Source organism: Hirundo rustica, chromosome 17 (genome assembly GCF_015227805.2).
Source record: "Hirundo rustica isolate bHirRus1 chromosome 17, bHirRus1.pri.v3, whole genome shotgun sequence".
Classification (NCBI taxonomy): Eukaryota; Metazoa; Chordata; class Aves; order Passeriformes; family Hirundinidae; genus Hirundo; species Hirundo rustica.
This window is the reverse complement of record NC_053466.1, coordinates 7,774,641-7,793,676: the sequence shown is the minus strand read 5'-3', so window position 1 is coordinate 7,793,676 and position 19,036 is coordinate 7,774,641. Positions and strand designations below refer to the sequence as shown.

The following is a 19,036-nucleotide window of genomic DNA, read 5'->3' as shown; positions in this document are numbered from 1 at the left end:
TGTGGGATTAAGGACCAAGGTTAGTGTCATGCTTTGGACAGGATCCCTATTTTAATTGCTCAAACAGATCAACCCTCCGCCCCCTTATCAGTCCGAGCAGGAACTGCCAGGTGCAGCCTTTGGGAGAGATGAAGACGGTGGGAAGCTGCTCCTCGGCTACGGTGCGCGCCGACGCCCGGTGCCAGCGGCCCGGCCGTGCCCCGGGGCACCGGCGGCGGCAGCGGGCGGTACAGTACTCACGAGTGTCACGGTAACGCCGGGGAACGGCCGGGACCTGCGGCAGGAGCCGGGCGGGCGGGCGGCGGCGACGAATCCCGGACGGGTCGTCCCGGTGAACGCCGCCGTGACTCGCCCGGGCTCCTCGGTTCCCCCGGCCGCCCCGGGCCGGGGAGACGCTGGTTCGCCTGCTCCGGGCGGCCGCGGAGGGCTTTGCTCGGCCGGCAGCGCGGTCGGTCAGTACCGGGAGCCGGCGGCGCTGCCCGCAGCGGAGCGGCCGGACCCGCCGGGGAGCGGGGCTGGAGGGCAGCGGGGCGCTGCCCTGCCTAGGGCCGCCGCTTCACGGCGGTCCCCGTGAGGAAAAGCCTCCAGGCAGGGGAGCGCTGGAGCTCCCCGCAGACGCTCCCGGCCCGCAGCCGTCTGTCCGTGCCCCGCGGGGCCGCGGAGCGGGTCGGCCCCGCTCACACGTAGTTCTTCTTGTCGTACTCGCCGTTGGACGTGGGCCGCCGCGGCGCCGAGTACTTGACGGGGAAGGAGCTCTCGTCGCGCTGGGAGCAGGAGCAGCAGCAGATGAGGCAGCCCCCGAAGAGCAACAGAGCCGTGGCCGCCCAGCCGATGTAGAGCGCGGCCCCCATCTCCCGCTTCTTGGACGACGGCACGGTGGGGTCGTAGAAGTCGCTGATGACGATGTTGGCGAACCAGCAGAGCGGGATGAGGACCAGGACCCCGCAGAGGACGTAGATGGCCCCGCCGGCGATCACGATGCGGGACTTCATCTTGCCGGGCCGGATGCAGTTGGTGCACTGCGCGCCCACCACGGTCACCATCAGCGCCACCAGCCCCAGCAGCGCCACGATGACGGTGAGCGCCCGGCCCGCCTGCACCTCGGGCGGCAGCGCCAGGATGGAGTCGTACACCTTGCACTGCATCTGCCCCGTGCTCTGCACCACGCAGTTCATCCACAGCCCTTCCCAGATGGTCTGCGCCACCACGATGTTCACGTCGATGAAGGCCGACACCTGCCACATGGGCAACCCGCAGGCCAGGATCACTCCCACCCAGCCCAGGATGCCCAGCCCCAGCCCTAAAATTTCCACCGCCGCCGAAGTCATGCTGCTGCCAGCGCTGCCCCACGGGCTCCGCAGGAAGGAAGGAAGGCTCGCCTGATCTCCTCCCCTGCCCCGGGTGGCTGCCGAGCCGGCTCTGAGTGCCGCGGCCGCGGGCAGCGCTATATGACGAGCCGCGGGGCGCCCGCCCTCCGCCCCCGTCCCGCCCGGCCCGGCCCTGCCGAGAGCAGCAGCACCGCCCGCCGGGGCCGGGGCCGGGGCCGGGGCCGGGCCGGGCCGGGTGTTCGGTCCTCCCTCCCGCTCGGGGGTCCCTTCGCTCTGCTCTCCCCGGCACCCTGCTCCGGGAGGAGCTCGCAGGCAGGGATGCTGCCCGTTCCCAGTTAAGCGTGGGGCGGGAGGCTTCTCGTCTCGGATTTCGGCTGCTCAAATTCCTTTTAGGGCCGTTATCTGTGTATTTCCTATTTACTGATAAAGTCCGCGGCAAGACTTTCGGAGAGGTCTTGCCAATGCAGGCACCCAACAGTGTGGAAGTCCTGGTTATAGAAAGCACTAAGCACTGATGGACAGGCACAGTTCTCCCCTGCACATCGTGCAGGGTAAATGCTAAAAAACCAGCATCAAATGCTTAGGAGCCACGCAGAAAATAGAAGAGCCTTGGATATGGGATCTGCATGTCACCAATCAGTACCAGTAGACAGATTCTTAGCTTAGTCCAGGAAGAATAACTGCTCTTAGCTTACACCAGGCATGAAACTGTTTGCTCTGATCCTGGAGCCAAGGACAAGGTGTACAATTTAAACAAGTTTTCACAAAGATTCCAAACTTAACTTTACCCTTTGAATTGTTAGAGCACATTTTGGATCTTTATGGTATGTCAAGGAGTTAAATGCCCATGTCAAAAACACTGTATTTACAAGAGGTTTTATCATCAGGCCAGACAGACATTGCAATTGCTACAGTCTCTGTGGGTCACTGGTGTCCCGGATTGTTCTTGCCAAGCAGCCTTGGTTCAGCCCCTGCAGCCAGCAGCAGGTCTCAGCCCCTCAAGGCTGGCAGATGCAGGACGTGTTTGTGCTGTCAATGCTTCAGTTACAGCAGCTGGAGAAAGAGAACAGACCTCACCAGCTGCCTCACAGCACTCACAAGGAGCTGTGCCCCAGTGGCTTTGCACTGGGTCTCCTGAGAAAGGCTTGCTTTGATTGCAATAGTTTAAAATGTTTTAGACAAAATTGAAAATTATATTCACAGTGACATTTGAATTGGTTTGACTAGATTTAGTAGCAGTTAGCCCAAAGTGTCCTTTCAGTGTAGGGGAGATCACAGAGTTGAAAAGAACACATTTCCTGCCTGTATATAAGCGGTTTTCTCTGTTGTACAAAAATGCACAGCACGTACTGTGGCATGCAGAGGTTTGTGATCCAAATCTTAAGACTGATATGAATGCAGCATGAATGGAAAAGTGTACATGTGAAGCAGAAGCAGCAGAAAAAGAACAAGCAAAGGTCAAAGGAATGGATTGACGGCTGAGGATGTAACAGCTGAGGTAACAAGGGGCAATGCCCTGCGCACATCCTGACAGGTGACTTCAGCAGAGGACCCCAGTGTAGTAACAGGAGGATGACAACAAGGTCACAGCACACTGAATATGGCCTTTCACTTCCTTTTTTTGACAACCAGGGGATGAACTTTAGCCACAAGATACCCAAATAGCCACAAGACACCCAAAAAAAGAAATACAAGAATATCAGGAGCTTGTGGACCGTCACGGAGTTGGACATGCTGACACATGATGACTGCAGCCTTTTGATTATCTCTGCCTGAGAAGCTGTAAACAATTCTAGCATGGAAAATGTCTTCCTAACAAAGACTGCCTGGTAAACAGAGTTCAGAGGATTTATCTCCTCTTCCAGTTGTATATAAAATACATAGAGTTTACTTCAATTATTCAAAACTTCAAATTCCAGTGTGCAAGTCCAGGAGGAATGTGTGACTGGGGCCGTGCAGTTTGTCAAACCGGGGCTGCTTACAATCACTCAGAAGAGTTACTGGTGTCAGGGAGAGGAGAATGTGCAAAAAAAGCCATCCACAGAGACAGAGATATCTCAGAGGTGAACAGGAAGAAACCCAGAACACAGGCTGAAACTGAATACATCTGTATTTATGATGATAATAATGATTATATAGAAAACAGCACAGAAGAACAATTAAGAAAGGGGGGAGAAATGCCAGTTATCTTAGCCCATAAGCACAGGAAAGCCCCACCCTTGCCACTTGCCCAGGAGCACGGAACTCCGGGTTTCCTCCCATACACGGCCTGTGTGCGCTCCTGTGCACTCATGGGGCCGGCACAGCTGCCTGGCTCTTTGGGCTGAGAAGGAAAGCCAGCCCATGGCTTGTTTTACCTCTGCAACCCTCACCCCACCTTCCCTTGCTACCTGTAACCCAGCAACAGAGTCCTACAAATCACTTAATCCAAGGCAATTATTTCTCTGGGGAAATACGTGCTTAATAATCACAGAGCAACTGAACCTTTCTGCTTAGAAGCATTTCCATTCCTGGTATTTCACTTTTGTCTGTTTCTTTGCATTATCCCAGATATTAGCTTTTATCCTGGTTACTGGCAACAACCTCCATTTTTAATTACTCTATTCCCTGATCCTCAAAGTTTGCTGCACTGACTACCTTTAATGAGACCACTGGTGCAAGGTGCTCGGAGGTTTGCTTACTTGATTTACAGCTACCTTGACTGACACAGTCGCTGGGGTGCCTGAGGACACCATCAGCTTCAGCACGTTGTGGTTTCTTATGTGTTAATGTCAAAACACTGGAAATTAAACTCCCAGAAATGAAGAGGTTCTACTTTCTTAAAAGGAAATACAAATCAGCATGATGTTTTATTTGGGGTGTTAAGTGAGGAAAATCCCTTCTTGTAAGTTGAACCCTTGCTGGAAAAGTCAGTTCTTTTAAACTCAAAGGCACGATGTTTTTACAGCAAAGTAGCTCTTTAACAAATGACCATTCCTGTCATTACATCTATTTCTGCTTCAGCTATGTATTAATTAAATCATTCTAAGGGGATACATAGGGGGCTTTAGAGCCTGTGAAAATGGGCGGAAGTGGTATTCAAGCTGAGAACAATTGCACAGTTGCTATAGCAAGAGGGGCTCTGGGATTAGAGGTGATTGTGGTTTTGCTCCTTTCCTGACAATCAGGACAAACACCAGGCACACAGTTACTGGGAGGGCTGTTAATGGGGGGTCCAGGCTCTCACCAGCACTGCTTGTCCTGCTGTGTGAACGCTGTCCCATGGCTCAGACCTGCTGTACCCGGCCCTCCAGCCTTGTCAGGGTTTGCTCAGCCCCGAGGCTTCCCACCAGCAATGTTTGGATAGATTTGCCTTTGGGGACCTGAAATGTAGTGTGCAGACTTGGTTTATAATTTGTGGAGTGTCCCTTACCTTAGTGCTTCTGCTCTTTCTAATCCCTAAAATATTAAGCATCTGGAAGACAGAGGGGAAAAATTACATTTGGGATCAATCTTATGCACAAACCTCATATTGTTTTTGTTTATAAGATGGAGAATGAGTCAAAAGATTAATTAAATCCCAATGATCTCAAGGCAGCTTACCACAACTTTTGGATCAGACATAAGCAAAGGTGAAGAATTAGGAATCCTATTAGAGATAGATTTTGTGCCATATTTTGTATTCTAATTAGTGCTGAAATAAAGGCAGGGAGATTTACAAACACAGAGGGGTTAGGCAAAGGCTGTTCTTTATTTAGAAAGCCTGAGGTTTCTCAGTGAAGATTACTTCTTTCTGAATTTTCCGTCAAAAGGCAATTCTTTTCCCGACAGAAGAGATTCCATACTAGGTTAGAACTCCACACAGCTCTTGTGTGTGAGTAGTGCCAATGTCAGTGTGACACATGAGAAGAGTGGCACATAGGAAATGAGTTCTTGTCAAATGAGCAGGTTATTACAAAATGAAAGTGCTCAGTTTCACCGCAGGATTTATTTCACGATCGTTTATTTTTGGGAACAAGCTGAAGTGATTAACGCAAATTTGTCACTTCTTCTCTTGGATCATCTTTTGCGCAAAGAGAAAACCAGACCAGAATTTTGCAAGAACAAATAGTGTTCTCAGTGACTGGTACTAATGATGTGGAATCCAACACTTTTTTTAGTACAAGTGTTGCTGCTGCCCTTTAGGATTGAGAAATGGATGCCCTGTTCCCTCTCAGTGCTGATGTGACTAGAGTCAGGTAAAAGAAAGGAAGGAAACGGATATATGTAGCTGGAAAAACACTGAAAGAAGTTATAAATGTGCTTCCAGCCCTCATATATTTGCTGCTGTAGATCCCTTTCCAGACACAGCGGCCCCAGCCCTGTATCAGTCTCTGCTCTTTGCACACACCCTCTGCCTGGGTCTAGCCAGGGCTAGACATGGTGGGAATGCTGAGACAGTGTTACAGTGCTTTCCTCACTGAATGAGGAAAACAATAGCGGTAAACCATCATTAGAACTAAGTTCCACATGCCCCCTCTTGAATTTCTTTGCACACAAACTTCTGGAGCAGCACTTGAAACTTCCCGGTGCTGGAATCGATCTTCACGTCTCTCTGTTAAAGCACGCCCTGCTGAGAACATTTCCAGTCACTCCAGTCAGGACCAGCTGGGCTGCACTGTGAGCTGCTGTGCACCCAACCCTTCAGCACCTTGTTTTCTGGATTTAGCTTTGCAGAAAACACTGTGGTGTGCAGTGACACAGCCATAACCCTGTGTTAATGGTGTTCCAGGGCAGTTAATAAGGGCTATGAAGGCCCTTTCCCAAAGTTTAGAATGTCATGTAGATGAGTTTGATCATCCCACTCATCAGAAGATCACACTGGATGTATGCTGAGGCCATGCCACTTCAAATACTTCTCTTTAATGCTATGGACAGATCTTGAGAACATAACATATTAAAGTTTGGAAAGGCAGGATGGGGGGAAGCTATAGGAAATACACATTGTTTCATGCCTAATGGTCCATTCTACATCATGTTTCCTTCAGGACCACTATAGTTTAATTTTGTTCTCTTTCAGAGTTAGCCTCCTTCCACAGATTGTGGTGTACCAGGATCCTGGTATATCTCTTTCCCATGTAATTCTTGGGAAATCACATGAGGTGTCAGTTTGTAAAGAGCAGCGTCAGCAAGGACAAATGCCATTGTTTTAAATACACATTGCAGATGTTGAAAGTCATTAGTAAAGACATGACCATGAAGTTACTGAAAATTATTCAGGGTTAGTGATGGGAAATATACTACATTTATCTCGTGTTTCAAGAAATGTGCATTGCTGAGAAGATGTGGGAGGTTTGGGAAACCTCTTCTCTGCAGTGCAGCCCCTACGTGTCTCGAAGAGGTTCTGCTTTTGGGAATAACACACATCTGTTTGGTCAATCCTGATTTCCTTCTTAAAAAGGAACTTTGTTTCCAGTAAGAGGAAACAATGGCTGGTTTTGGTGAAAAGATGCAAAATGTCTCTTATATTGGAGAATATTTGCAGGCTTTTCTTATTGCTTCTTCCTTGACATAAGTAGCATCTTGAAAAGGAGGGCTTGTATGCCCTTGTAAATGCAAAAGAAACACTTCTGTTCCTCTGAGACTACTATAAATCAAATATAATCTTCATTTCCTGTACTGTGTCACTGAAAATGAGGCCTGGGCGTTTTTTGCACCAAGGGAAAATACTTATCTGCTGCAGATTTTCTTGTAAAGTAGCTTGCGTCGGTAAATCTGCTCCATGCACACATAGTGGCTTCCTGTTCATACCCTGTCCAGGCTCCAGCTCTGAGCTGCAGGTCTCAGAAGGGCTCATCAGTGAGACCTGCTTCCCGTGGACCTGACATCTCTGATTCCTCATGCAGCGTGTCTGCAAAAATGAGGACATTTGAGATGTTAGAATGGTTCTCCCCATTGGTGATTCCATAGAAAAAGCTCTTCACAAAAGAGTATTTTGATTAAATCAATGGGAACTTCAACCTTTTCTGTCTTTCAGCACACTCAAATCCTACAAATTAACCCAAGGAATATCTAAATTACTTCATCTGACGTTCCCACTAGCTACATTCAAAGTACTTTTTTCTCTGGTAGTCCTTTAAAAGAAGACATTGCCCACAGTATGCAGCAGATTTATTTCTAAAAAGTTTGGACCTTGAGCCATGTACTGTAACCTGGCAAAGCATACGCAAATACTTCAAATCAAACACAAACTGAAATCTCATGGAAATGAAAAGGATTTATGTGTATGATTAAGTTGTTTAATCAGCCCTTGGGCAATTTTATCTCCAGAGAGGACTGGGAGAGTTCAAGATGCTCAGTATCTTATAGTAGTGAGTAAATATCTCCATGAACTACTTTAATATTGCAGCCATTACAGCAATCACAAAGAAATTTGGACTCAAAACCAAACATTCATCTATGTGAGGAAAAGACTGCACTGAAAGATAATCGAGTTAAAAAAAGACACTTAAGCAGCATATCTTAAGGAAAGTAATGCCAAGGAATGTGGAGTTGGTTTATCTATTAAAACTCAGTTTAGGTTTTAGTTTATGGATGTATTTATTTCATTATAATCAGTATCACCATTTTCTCTAGTAAGAACTGGAACAAAAGACACATAATGTCTTTTGCTGAATGTATGAGGTATTTCTCACTTATTAAGATGTGACTCTACACAAAGTTGAGATTTGAATTCAAGGAAGGACTTTTGTGCTTTTGATAATGTTAACCCTGATGTATCAGGAACTTTAAGAAAAAGCATTGGAACTTCCAAAGGAAAAACGAAACAAAATTCTTTCAAAAATAATAATTCTGGGAATGAGTGATTCACAGTCAGACTGCTGTTCACAGCGTGAACATTTCTAGACTATTTAACATTTCTGGACTATTTCTTCTGTTTGCACCACTGCTAATATTGGTGTGAGAAATAAACATGCACGTGTTTGGGGGGGCTGCATTTGCTGAAGGTGTCTGCAGCCCAGCATTGCTCAGTCACACACCCCAAACCATTCCAGTTCTGCTGCCTGACATTCCTGTGAACTGCAGTTTCATAACGAGTCTCGTAACAGGTTTCAAAAGTAACAAAAGTACATTTTCATCAAGTGACTAACACACTGTAACACTCATTGTTACAGGATGCTCTTTAAAGCCAGAAGTTGGGATGGGTTCAAAAAGCAAGAAGAAAAATTCATGGAAGAGAGAACTATCAAGATAAAACTTCTGGCTGAGGAAGCTGCCGAGCTCCAGATTGCCGGAAGCTGGGAGGATACACAGGCACTGTGTACTTTTATCTTTTCCTAAGCATCTGCTCCTGGGCACTGCAGGGGCAGGGCACTGGCTAGGACTGACCTCTGCTCTTACCCCAGGTGCCCTCCCTTACATCACTCGCTGGCCTAATGGCACTTCTTTGGAAGGATTGTTGCTTCCCTGAACATTCTGTGTGACAATTGGTCAGCGGTCTGATTCGGCCGTGACTTGTGGAAATTATTGGCACGCCTCAAGACTGAAGAATTTGAAACTTCTGGGGACTCTTTCACCCCTTGCACTAAATCCCGCCAAAGGAAAGGAGTGACAGTCATGGGAATGCGCTACCTTCCACCCATCTGTGCTGATGGCAGCCTGTAGTTTGGCATTGTCTGTGCCAATTTCTTACCATTTCTTCAAATACTAAGCAGTTGTTTGTAATAGCAGTGCATGTGTGCAAAATCTTGTGTCCATCACAGTGCTCTAATTTAGTGAAAGAAAAACTGCTACAGTCGTTCCTCTGGTGATAGTACAAAACACCTATATGGAAACCCATGGAATAACTTAAAATTAAACCTTAATTTCTAAGACTGAAATGTCGTCTTTTAACTCCTCCAGGAAGGAAGTATGTATCAGAACTCTGAGTTGTAACACTACATTTTGTCCTAGGAAACAACTTGCTTGTGCTTTCACTGGCTTTTATCTTGCTCTTGCTCAGATCCCATCAATGCTCAGTTGATAATATGAGCACAATGTGACTTGCAAATAACGCCAGTCTGCCTTCAGCAGCATTTGTTTCACTTCCACATTTTCCTGTTGTGAGCTGCAACCCTGTTTGCTTAATGGATGGGAATACAGACATAAGAGAAATGTGTTTATGGGTGTTCAGAATTTTAAGTCAAAAGATTTGCTGCTAGGTCACACGTACAAGCTGCTCTCTCAAAATGTGTGGATGGATATCTAGGAACTTTCCTGAACACAGTTCTTGTAGCTAGCAGGTTGGAAAAAGCCTTTCCAGTATTTCTGCTAATATGTGTTTTAGTTTTGACAGTGTTGCATTTAGGGTTTGGACTATGTAACACCGTTTCATATCAGAAAGTGCTGTGTTTCTGTAATCTAACTGTAGGTATCATTTACACTCCAGGTTTGCCTGCTGGAGTCCCGCATACGAGAACTCGACTGGGCCCTTCAGCGATGAGAGCGAACAAGGCTCTCACGGAACCAGAACCAGAGGGAAAGCCGTGAGGGAAGACAGCACTGTACGTAGAACAAGTACCTTGGATCTTTTGTACAATGCTCGGGAGAGGAGTGTGCTTCGTGTGTGAATGAGCATCTGCAAACCAACCAGGCTGGCGTTACAATACTGCAGCACAGTCAAACAGCACAAAGTTTAAGCTCGGTTATCACACCTGTCAGGGTTTCCACTGAGGAGAATCGCTAAAACCCGCTGTAAGCGGAGCAATCCCAGAACGATGTTTGGGTAGAAAACAGAATCCGAACCATTAAGTGTAGATGTGGCACTTCTGAACGCGGGGCGGCGGTGGCCCTGGCCCGCGGGCCGCCATGGCGGCGCCCGGCGGGGCGGGCGGGGGACGCTCTGTCCCTCCTCTCGCTGCTCCCGGAGCCGCCTCTCGCTGCTGTCTCCGGCAGCGCCCGGACCATAGAGCGGCGCGGGGTAGGCGGGCGCTCGCCGCGGTGCCTGCTGGGATGCGGGAGGGCTGCGGGGCGGAGCGGCGGATCGCGGCCTGGCGGCGGGAGCGGCCGCGGCCTCAGGTGAGCGCCGGGAAGGGGCCGCGTCCCCCGCGGCGGCGGCGCCTCCGCCCCCGCAGCGCTCCAGGGGCTCCCCCGTGCGGGGCACAGCCTCGGCCCGGCCTCCCGCCGCCGCCCGCGGGGAGGTTTGTGCAGCCGCTCTGCGGGGACGGGAGAAGTGCACCCGGGCAGGAGCCCCGGGACGCCGCGGTCGGGCCGTTTCGCGCACACCTTGATTTGTTTTTAAAGCAAGGCGAGGGTTAATCTGAGATGTGGACGAGGCCGCGGTGCTGGGGTGGCCGGAGATGCGAGGAGAGGATGGAGCAGGAAGTGCTGTCTCCACTAGGCATTCCTCGGATGCTTTTAAAATTGCAGCACCCACCACGGGATTGCGGCTGCCGGGATGCGGCGGGGGATGCACAGAGCGACGTGTGCCTGCTTTGGCAACAGACCGAACCCGTGCTTTGCTTTTTTTTAATGTCTTTAATTATTGTTCACGTGTAGGTCAGAGACTTCATGGTATCGTGAGACTTAAGCATGACTTGGAAATGATTTAAATACAAATTTACCAGTTTGCTGTGTGTTGGTAGTCTGTACACATTTATACTGGAGGTCTGTGGGTGAGAGGCAGAGCTGCCTATTTCCTGATGAGTGATCGTGGCTAATATGTTTATATTTTTAATTTTTAAAAGCCCCTATTTTTCACAATTACAGGTCCGTTTTACAGTGCTTTTTGACACAGGAACTCGGCAAAAATACTGTCAAAAGCTGCTTGCATGGAAACAACATCATCCCTAAAACTGATCATTTACAAGAACACTGCTTCCTTTGTGCATTTCAAGTGACTGCGTTCATTGAAAAAACAGTATGAAAGGAAGTTGTTTAGAGTCATGTTAGCATTGAAATGGAACTTTAAATAAAATATCTAGGATTAGAGCTTTAGGTTCATGCATTGCTTTTTCTTGGCCTTTTAAGAATAGTGCTCATACAGGTGGTTGAATTCTTGCTTTGTCCTTGTTCCTTTTGCTGTGCATATGTGTGCTCTACAGTCACAGGTGTGTTCCAAATTTTGATGCATTCCCAGTAGCAATCCCTGTGCAGTTTCCTTGGTTCAACTACAATACCAGAAGGAAGTCTGTAGAACTTCTGAGCTCTGAACGTCAATTCCAAGCCACAGCAATGGCTCACACTTTGTCTCTCTGCAGAGGTCCCGGCTGGGTTGTTGCATTTTCTCTAAATTCCGTGTTTGGTGGAAGGGATAGAGTCATTTTCCTGAATAAGAGTAAAGGAGAATTGTTAGTGTGTAACAGAGTATTCATATTTCTAATGAGGAAAAGTGAAATCACCTGGGATTGTTGATCTAGAGGGAGTGAGGGGAGGAGGTTTCCCACAGTGGAGGTGAGGACATGCCAGGAATAAAGGCATGGCACACAGAACAGGCTGTGCTGGACTCACTTCTTAGAACTCTGATTCACAGAATCATGCATTTTTTTTCTATTATTATTGATGTGACTCAGTGTTTGACATTTCTTCCTTGGGTTTTGTAGTTCTGTTAGTGAGAAACCACAAATACTGCTGTTTTACTGACATATCTTGGTGTTTCTGTCTGCTTTAATTCTGAAAAGTTCAGAATGCTGAAGTTGTTGAGACCATTTCCAGCACTGGGAAAGCTGTTTAAGTCTTTACTCTTGTCTGTGGCTATTAAATACTGCCAGAAATTATCTGAGTTGTGTAGCCTGTGATGGAAAGAAAGAAGCCTCATTTGAGAAATCAGGAGGGCTGTTCTGCTTTATGTGAGGTCACTCTGAAGTGATTATTTGAAAATGTTGTTTGATATCCTTATATGGGCACGCTCTTTGTACATGTTCAGCAGCGCTTTCTTTTGTGCTGGTTCCTATTAAGAAGCTCCCAGTCTGCCTGTTCCTCACAGTTTACTTCTTGCATCCTGACAGGAACAAAGGAAATGACCCATTTTCCTTCCCTTCTCTTTCTCTCTCACCGGAATACTGCTCTTACCAGGGGACACTGGGATGGCACGTTCCAGCTGCAGCTGAACTTGGGGGCACTTTGCTCCTTTACATTGCCAACATCATATTACTCAGGATAGGAATTTGTTGGAATCCAAAATAAATTTTTTTTATGTTATCCACTGTTCAAAACTAGATTTGGACATTCCTGTGCTGTAGCACAGCGTCCCCTTTTTTTTTTTCTGCTAAGTAGGGCCCAGCATTATTTACAGATAAAGTTTCACTGCTTTCTGCAAGTTGTTGCAAATGTATCTTATCTGGTCCTTTCTCCTTGAACTGTTTTGTATGTGCCGTTTTGCTTATCTCCTACTGATTGAAAGAGTACTTTGAAAATCTAAAGAAGACAGAACAGATACAGCTCTTGCTCTGGTTTGCCTTAGTTGTGGGGTTTTTTTATACATTTTGTTCTGGACAATTGATAAGAAATTAGATGTTACAATTTCCAGGTGTGGGAACCAGCTAGCGTGTCGTCAGAGACTCAGCTTCACGTCGTTTTGGTGTTCGAGTCAGCTGCGTGCAGCCAGAGCTGCGCGTTTCTGTGGCCACTGCTGCGCAGGGGGACTGGTGCGGTGCCGAACTCTCGCCTGTGAGCAGTGCTGAGAGTGCTGGGGTTGTTTGGTGCTGTAAGAAGATTTAACGTTTTGTTAATTCCAAGGTTTTGATTTGTGCTGTGTGGTGGAGCTTTGGGAAGGCGGCACGTGGTCGTCCGGGGAAGTTGTTTGGTGGAATGATTTTCGAGGAAACCTCATGAGGGCAGTATTAGGAATTGCAAAATGTCAAGGCTGAGCAGCTGAGCTCCCAAATGAACCCCGGTGCCTTAAGCGTTGTGGAACAGCAGGTGTTTCTGTGGGGTTTTTTGTTGTTGTTGAGGTAACTTTTAGCTAACACATTTCTATTCTAACAAAAGACATTGGGAAATTGCTTACTGGAAGTGTGAGCTGCAGTCATTATGTGATCAGAGCAGCTGGGCTGCTGCTTTGGCTACAGCAACTTTTCAGTCGGAGCAAGACACAAGGTGATGTGGTCTGCCATGTAGGAAGCACGTTTTGTAAGCTGTATTTGTGGAACAGATGATTTTATGAAAAAAATGTTCCTTGTGAGATGACAGACTGATTTTGAAGCTGAATGTGTTGTAATCAGTTGACAACAATTTTGACTCTTCTGCTTTTTAATCAAGTAACTTGAATAATGCTACGATGGATGTGACTATACTGTCAGTTTAAAAGAGAAGTAGGGAATTTGCCACACATATTGAAACCTGACTCATTCCCCTGTCTCTCCTTTATCTATGGACAGTGAGCCTGGGTGACTTCTCTGGCCTTGCTGTGAGAAATGGGTCAGGTATATCTACATCAGCACTCAGTAACTACGAGCATTTCTAAACTCTTGAGCTATGTTACTAATTTTATTGACAAGGTGACAACAGAGGTTTCCAAACTTAGAAACAAGATGTCAACAGAGCGATGAGTTACTTCTGTCAGTGGGATTGTGAGCATCTTTAAGGATCTGTGACAATGGTTGGCTGAAGGCTGGAACAAGCCTTTGCATACTGGTGAAAGGAAAATAAGCCCTGGTTTTCAAAACCATTCTTAAGGGATGTTTTCCAGAATGTTTTGAGGAATACACAATTAGAGGCTGACAGAAGATGATTAGAATCAGGACCTCCCTATTTTCCAGGCAATGGATGCATTGGGCTTTCGTTAGTAAGCAAATGAGCTGGGTATGGGGGAAAAGTAGTTGGAGGAAGGAAAAAACAACTTTCCTGACTCACAGGGTAGCTGGTACCTGCACAGCTGCCAGGATTTTAAATGCCTGCTGCAGGGCAAATGAAATACCATGGGATCTGAAGATCTGTTTTCTTTAAAACTCCAAGTGGCAATTACGCTAACTTTGACTTTTCCTTCAGTCCAGAGCTCGGTGTATCTCTGCCAGGATTTGACTGTCAAACTGCCAGTGTCAGAAACTGGACTGTATCCTGCTAAAATGATTCCTGCTACCCAACAGGAAAGTCTGAACACACAGGTGCCTGCATAGGTCACTTCCCTGCTTTCCCAGGCCAAGAGCTGCATTGTCAACAGAGCAAGCTGTGAAGTGCTCCTGCCACTTCTGCGTTTCCTGTCCCTGCTCTGGGGCTGCTCTAAATGAAAGGGCCTTGCTATTGCCCTGATAAGTAATCTATAGCACAGCTAACATCCTTGAGTAAAGAGATAAGGGCTTGCCAAAGTCCAGCTGTTCTGCGTGTCTGAAACTGAAGAACAAATCTCTTTTGGTAGTCCTTCACACTGGCATGAATTTTTGTGTCCAGCGTGGGTTAGCCAAGTGCAGTGTCCTATCCAGCAACAGCACTTTGAAGTCACTGAAAATAATGTTATGTTCTGACCCTTACCTGGGAATCGTGTAGGTGTCCTGTTCTCGTGAGAATTTTGGACGTGGTAATAATTCTCAAATGTAATGTTTGGACAACATTTGCATTGTATTCGCCTATCTGTGAACCATCCTTCTATAAAGACAGGATGGGTGAATGTTTGTTATGATACTAAATTTTAATATTTTGCATTTTAAAGGAATGTTTCTGTTTTGAATTTTTTAAGTATTTAAATTAAGTACTCCTGTGATTTATTTCAGAAGGAAGACATTTTGATTATGGCTTGTTTATTCTGGTAATACTTATGTGATGTTTCATTCTACTAGAATAAAATGTGATTATTACATGCAATTGATCAGTTCAAAATTAAAAGTAATGTAATCTTCAAGTTATCTAACATGCACTATGGCTTTTTTTCTTCCAGTGTCTGAAACTTGAAGGGCAGAAACATGTCTCAGTCAGGTGAAAAAGTAAAGGTAAAGAGACGGCTGCGTAGCCAAAATTTTGTCTAGAATTTGTTCAACTTCTGAAAAACATATCTAGTTTTACTGAAGTGCTAAAATTGTGAATGAATGATACCTTATTGCTTCAGATGTGTTTCTTAAAAGGACCTGCTTAGTAGAAGCAGAGATTGTGTGTGATCCTAGTGATAGACTTCCTGATGTTCAGTCTCTGCTTACAAAGTTAAAATGGTACCTTCACCTAAGGAAATTTCATACAACAGATCTTCATTTCTAATGTGTTTGCCCACCTGGATGGGCTTTAAAAGGATTGTTAGCAAATAAATAATTACCTTTTAAGTGGTTTCCCTTGTATCCCCTCCACTCCACTGGAAGTGTATGGCAGTGTAAAAAACCTGTTCTCATCATAAACTCATCTGTGAAGAAGATATCTGGTTCCAGGTAGCCCATAGATCCCTAAATCAGGTGGCTGCACTTCTTATTTAGGCTCCTGTTAGGTTTTCAGTCAGTGGGTAACAGATGGTGGAGCAGACTGCCCTGTTTATAGCCCTATCTCTTTGATAAGTTTTTCAGGCATGTTTCTTTTTCCTGCTTTTGTGATAGAAGTTAAAGATTGTGGAGATAGGTGAACAACTTAACAAGCAAAAGATACATCTCTGTGTGATTGTATCTCAGTAATCCTCCCATTACAATGTTCCTGGTTTTTACCTGTAAGTGTATGCAATATTTTTATAGAGGATAGTAGCAGCAGACACCAAATTTGAACAGAATTTTTTATTTTTGAACTGTATTTATTTATTAAGATTAATAATAGTGCATTCTTGCAAACTTGCATATTTTTATTTTATCCAAAGGGAGACTTTTAGTTTGTGTAGCTCAAGGTGCTTTACCTGATTTCTATTTATGTCAGCCTGCTTGGTAAATGAGCCTTTTCAAGGTCTGCCTTGCTCTTGCAGCAAAAATTCTTTCATTCTCTGTTGTTCCTTGTGCTTTATATATCCCTGAACTTTATTGTGTAGAAACAAGTAAACTCTTTTTCAGCATTTTAGGGGGAAAGGGATCTCATTTATATTCAACCTTTGTTTTCTTGTCAGTTTTCCGACTCGGCAGGCTATGTGGGATTTGCTAATCTGCCCAACCAGGTTCACAGGAAATCTGTGAAGAAAGGCTTTGAATTCACACTCATGGTGGTTGGTAAGTGAGTTCTTTAAGTATTTTTGACTGTTATACCACAACAACATTTCTTTCACATAGGTGCATACATCTTCCTACTTAGAAATTGACTTACACAGTAGAAAATGCTTTGAACCTCTGTGCACTTTTTAATGACATCTGTTACTATTTTGTCATGTTTAGTAGGAGGCAGTATTTACAGCTAATAAAGATGATGACTTGCAGCCAACAGGACGTTTTTGCATTCCTAATTCATGGGCAGATGACAGGGGGAGTTGTTTAATCTTTCTTTCACTCTTGTTTCCCCATTGAAGGCATGACTGCACGCAGTGAGTATCTTGCTGTAGAAATGGTGATGCTGCTGTTGTGTTTTCTGCTCTTCTGTACTCACTGTGGTATCAGAGAGAAACCTGTAATTTGCCTGTTCTGTCAGAGAGCACCTCTGAGTCTCTTTGATGGAGAGTCCTTTAGGCACAAAGCTCTTCCAAGTGTTGAATTATGTTTACATTCAATCACTTTTATGGTGTGAACGTATAAAGGGATCCACAGTACTGTCACCCTTTTGTAGCAGTTAGTGAAAAATGAAAATATGCTCTATAGTACCTTTTGGGATTACTTGGTGACAGTATTCAGCAGTGTTTGTAAGATAAATAGGTAATTTGTGATAATTGTAGAGTTCTTGTGTCATATAGTTTGTGATGAGAAATACAGATAATTTTTTCATCTCTGAGATTTGGTTAGTAGCGTCTAAAATAATACAACCAGTTGGTCTAAATGCTGACTCCTTTGATTCCTCGAGTTAGAAAACAAGTGATGTTTTTGAAACTCAGATTTAGTACTTAAATTGACACGTTTAACTTCATTACTTAGATGTCAGACAAAATTGATATCATTTGAAGTTACAGAATTATGAAACTTCTCAGGTGAATTTTGAATAATTTGCTTTATGATTTTCAGTTTCATAGAACCTATATGGGTTTAACTGTAAGGGTGCAAAAATTGACTATTAGTTTGGGATTGCTTTACTCATTCATCTTCCCAAGCAGTGTTCCAGGTTCCATTTCTTATTTAGGAAAGCCTTTAAGCTCTCAAATTTTCACAGGAGAATTACAGCTCCTGATTCTGTAAGTTTAAATGAAAAAAGCTGTAATTTCCCTCAAATAACTGAACTCTAGATCTATAGTCCAAGTGCTGTATGACCTTTCAGCTTTTATTGTGACATCTATTACAGTAAAGTTACAATTTTCATGTAACGTTTATGAAAACACTGGAGACTTGTTTTTCCGGTGTTTTCAAAGTGCCTAGCTGAACCTTTGATGTTTTTATATCAAAAGCTAGGGTGGATCCTGATGAACAAATTATTTTTCCTCCATAATGTGGGCTTGGAGAAAGACAAGGTGCTTTAAAAATCTTGGAGTAAAAGGTGTATATGCTTAATAACCTGAATTATTTTGTTTGTAGGTGAGTCTGGCTTAGGAAAATCCACTTTAATTAACAGTCTGTTCCTGACTGATCTTTATCCAGAACGTTATATTCCTGGAGCTGCAGGTAAATGTGATTTTGCAGTCCCTCCAGCACGCTCCACCCTATAAAATTTCATGTTCTTTCAGTCAATATTGCTTCATTCTTCACCCACCTTGTCATGCTGTATTTAAATCTTCTAAATTATGTTTAGTTGAGCTGTCATTTTCTTATTTAGATTTCCTTTCAAAGACAGTTTTTGTTTCTTTATCAGTTGCTATTAGGAAGAAACAGCTCCCAAACCTTTTAGGTATCAATATACCTAAACGTGGTTTTGCTGTAATCCCCGTTACATCCCATTTCTTCTTACTGCTTTTTGTCTGTAATGCCTTAAATCCTGATTAGAGGTGTAAATAACCTTTTGACAAAGAATCTATTGTGCTTTTGAATATTATGATTTTATTTTTGCATATTGTCATAAGTAAACCCACGTTTTAATTCATTGTTTCTTGTTTACTTACAAAAACATGGCGTTAAATTCTGCTTACTACTTTGTGTATTTTGATAAAGTGTTTTATGTCATGCAGGTTACAACACCCTTGAGCTTGCAGTTCCTCCTCTATTGCTCTCTCCTGTGAGGGTCTCTGCAGGAACTGATAGGCAAATAACAATCCAAATGTTCCTTTATTTTAGAGAAAATAGAGAGAACAGTTCAAATCGAAGCCTCTACAGTAGAGATAGAGGAGCGAGGGGTGAAGCTGCGTTTAACTGTAGTTGACACACCAGGATATGGAGATGCCATTAACAGCCAGGACTGGTATGTGTGTAAATACTGCTTTGTTAATGAAGTGTGTGTCTTCCACAAACACTGTTCTAGTGGCTCTGGTACTTTCTACAACTTCCAGTTTCAATTTTCTAACCACTTTTGATGTTTTTAAAAGTTTTGTAGGCTGTGTCTGTGATTCTGCCTCAAAATTAACAGCCTCTCCTTCAAAAAGTTTTCTCTGAGCACTGCAGTCAGCTTTTTGTCTGTATGGCCATTCCAATAGGACAGAATTCTGGTGGGGGGAAACTTTTGTTCTTTTGCTTTCTGTGTCTCTGGCCCATCCAGTTTCCATGTTTTTAAGACAGTTCTTTTCATCCCCTGTCCTCTATATGTACTACCAGCAATTTGGGTAGAGCTGGTGGTTTTTATGATGAAGTTACCACTTGGCTCTCTCTGGCCTAAAT

The 19,036-nt window shown here is 44.8% G+C and overlaps 2 protein-coding genes across 5 annotated transcripts in view; one reads left to right on the top strand and one right to left on the bottom strand.

Annotated features, from left to right (window-relative positions):
* Positions 1-495: 495 nt before the first annotated feature.
* Positions 496-1,451, bottom strand: CLDN5 (claudin 5). The gene has a single exon (XM_040080457.2). The coding sequence runs from the start codon at positions 1,326-1,328 to the stop codon at positions 678-680; it is 651 nt and encodes a 216-aa protein (XP_039936391.1). The 5' UTR covers positions 1,329-1,451; the 3' UTR covers positions 496-677.
* Positions 1,452-9,719: 8,268 nt separating this feature from the next.
* LOC120760353 (septin-2) overlaps positions 9,720-19,036 on the top strand; it is a 35,139-nt gene continuing 25,822 nt past the window's right edge. For 2 of the 4 annotated variants that reach the window (XM_040080453.2, XM_040080454.2), the window contains exons 1-5: positions 10,266-10,343; positions 15,136-15,187; positions 16,267-16,366; positions 17,807-17,893; positions 18,500-18,623. In XM_040080453.2, coding sequence (XP_039936387.1) covers positions 15,161-15,187; positions 16,267-16,366; positions 17,807-17,893; positions 18,500-18,623 — 338 coding nt within the window. In that variant the 5' untranslated portion in view covers positions 10,266-10,343; positions 15,136-15,160. Of the gene's footprint in view, positions 9,830-10,265; positions 10,344-14,284; positions 14,369-15,135; positions 15,188-16,266; positions 16,367-17,806; positions 17,894-18,499; positions 18,624-19,036 lie in introns of those variants that run through there. The other 2 variants (XM_040080455.2, XM_040080456.2) reach the window with 2 other exon arrangements.

Coding starts and splice junctions, on each gene's coding strand:
- CLDN5 (XM_040080457.2), bottom strand. CDS start 1,328: ATGACTTCGGCGGCGGTGGAAATTTTAGGGCTGGGGCTGGGCATCCTG.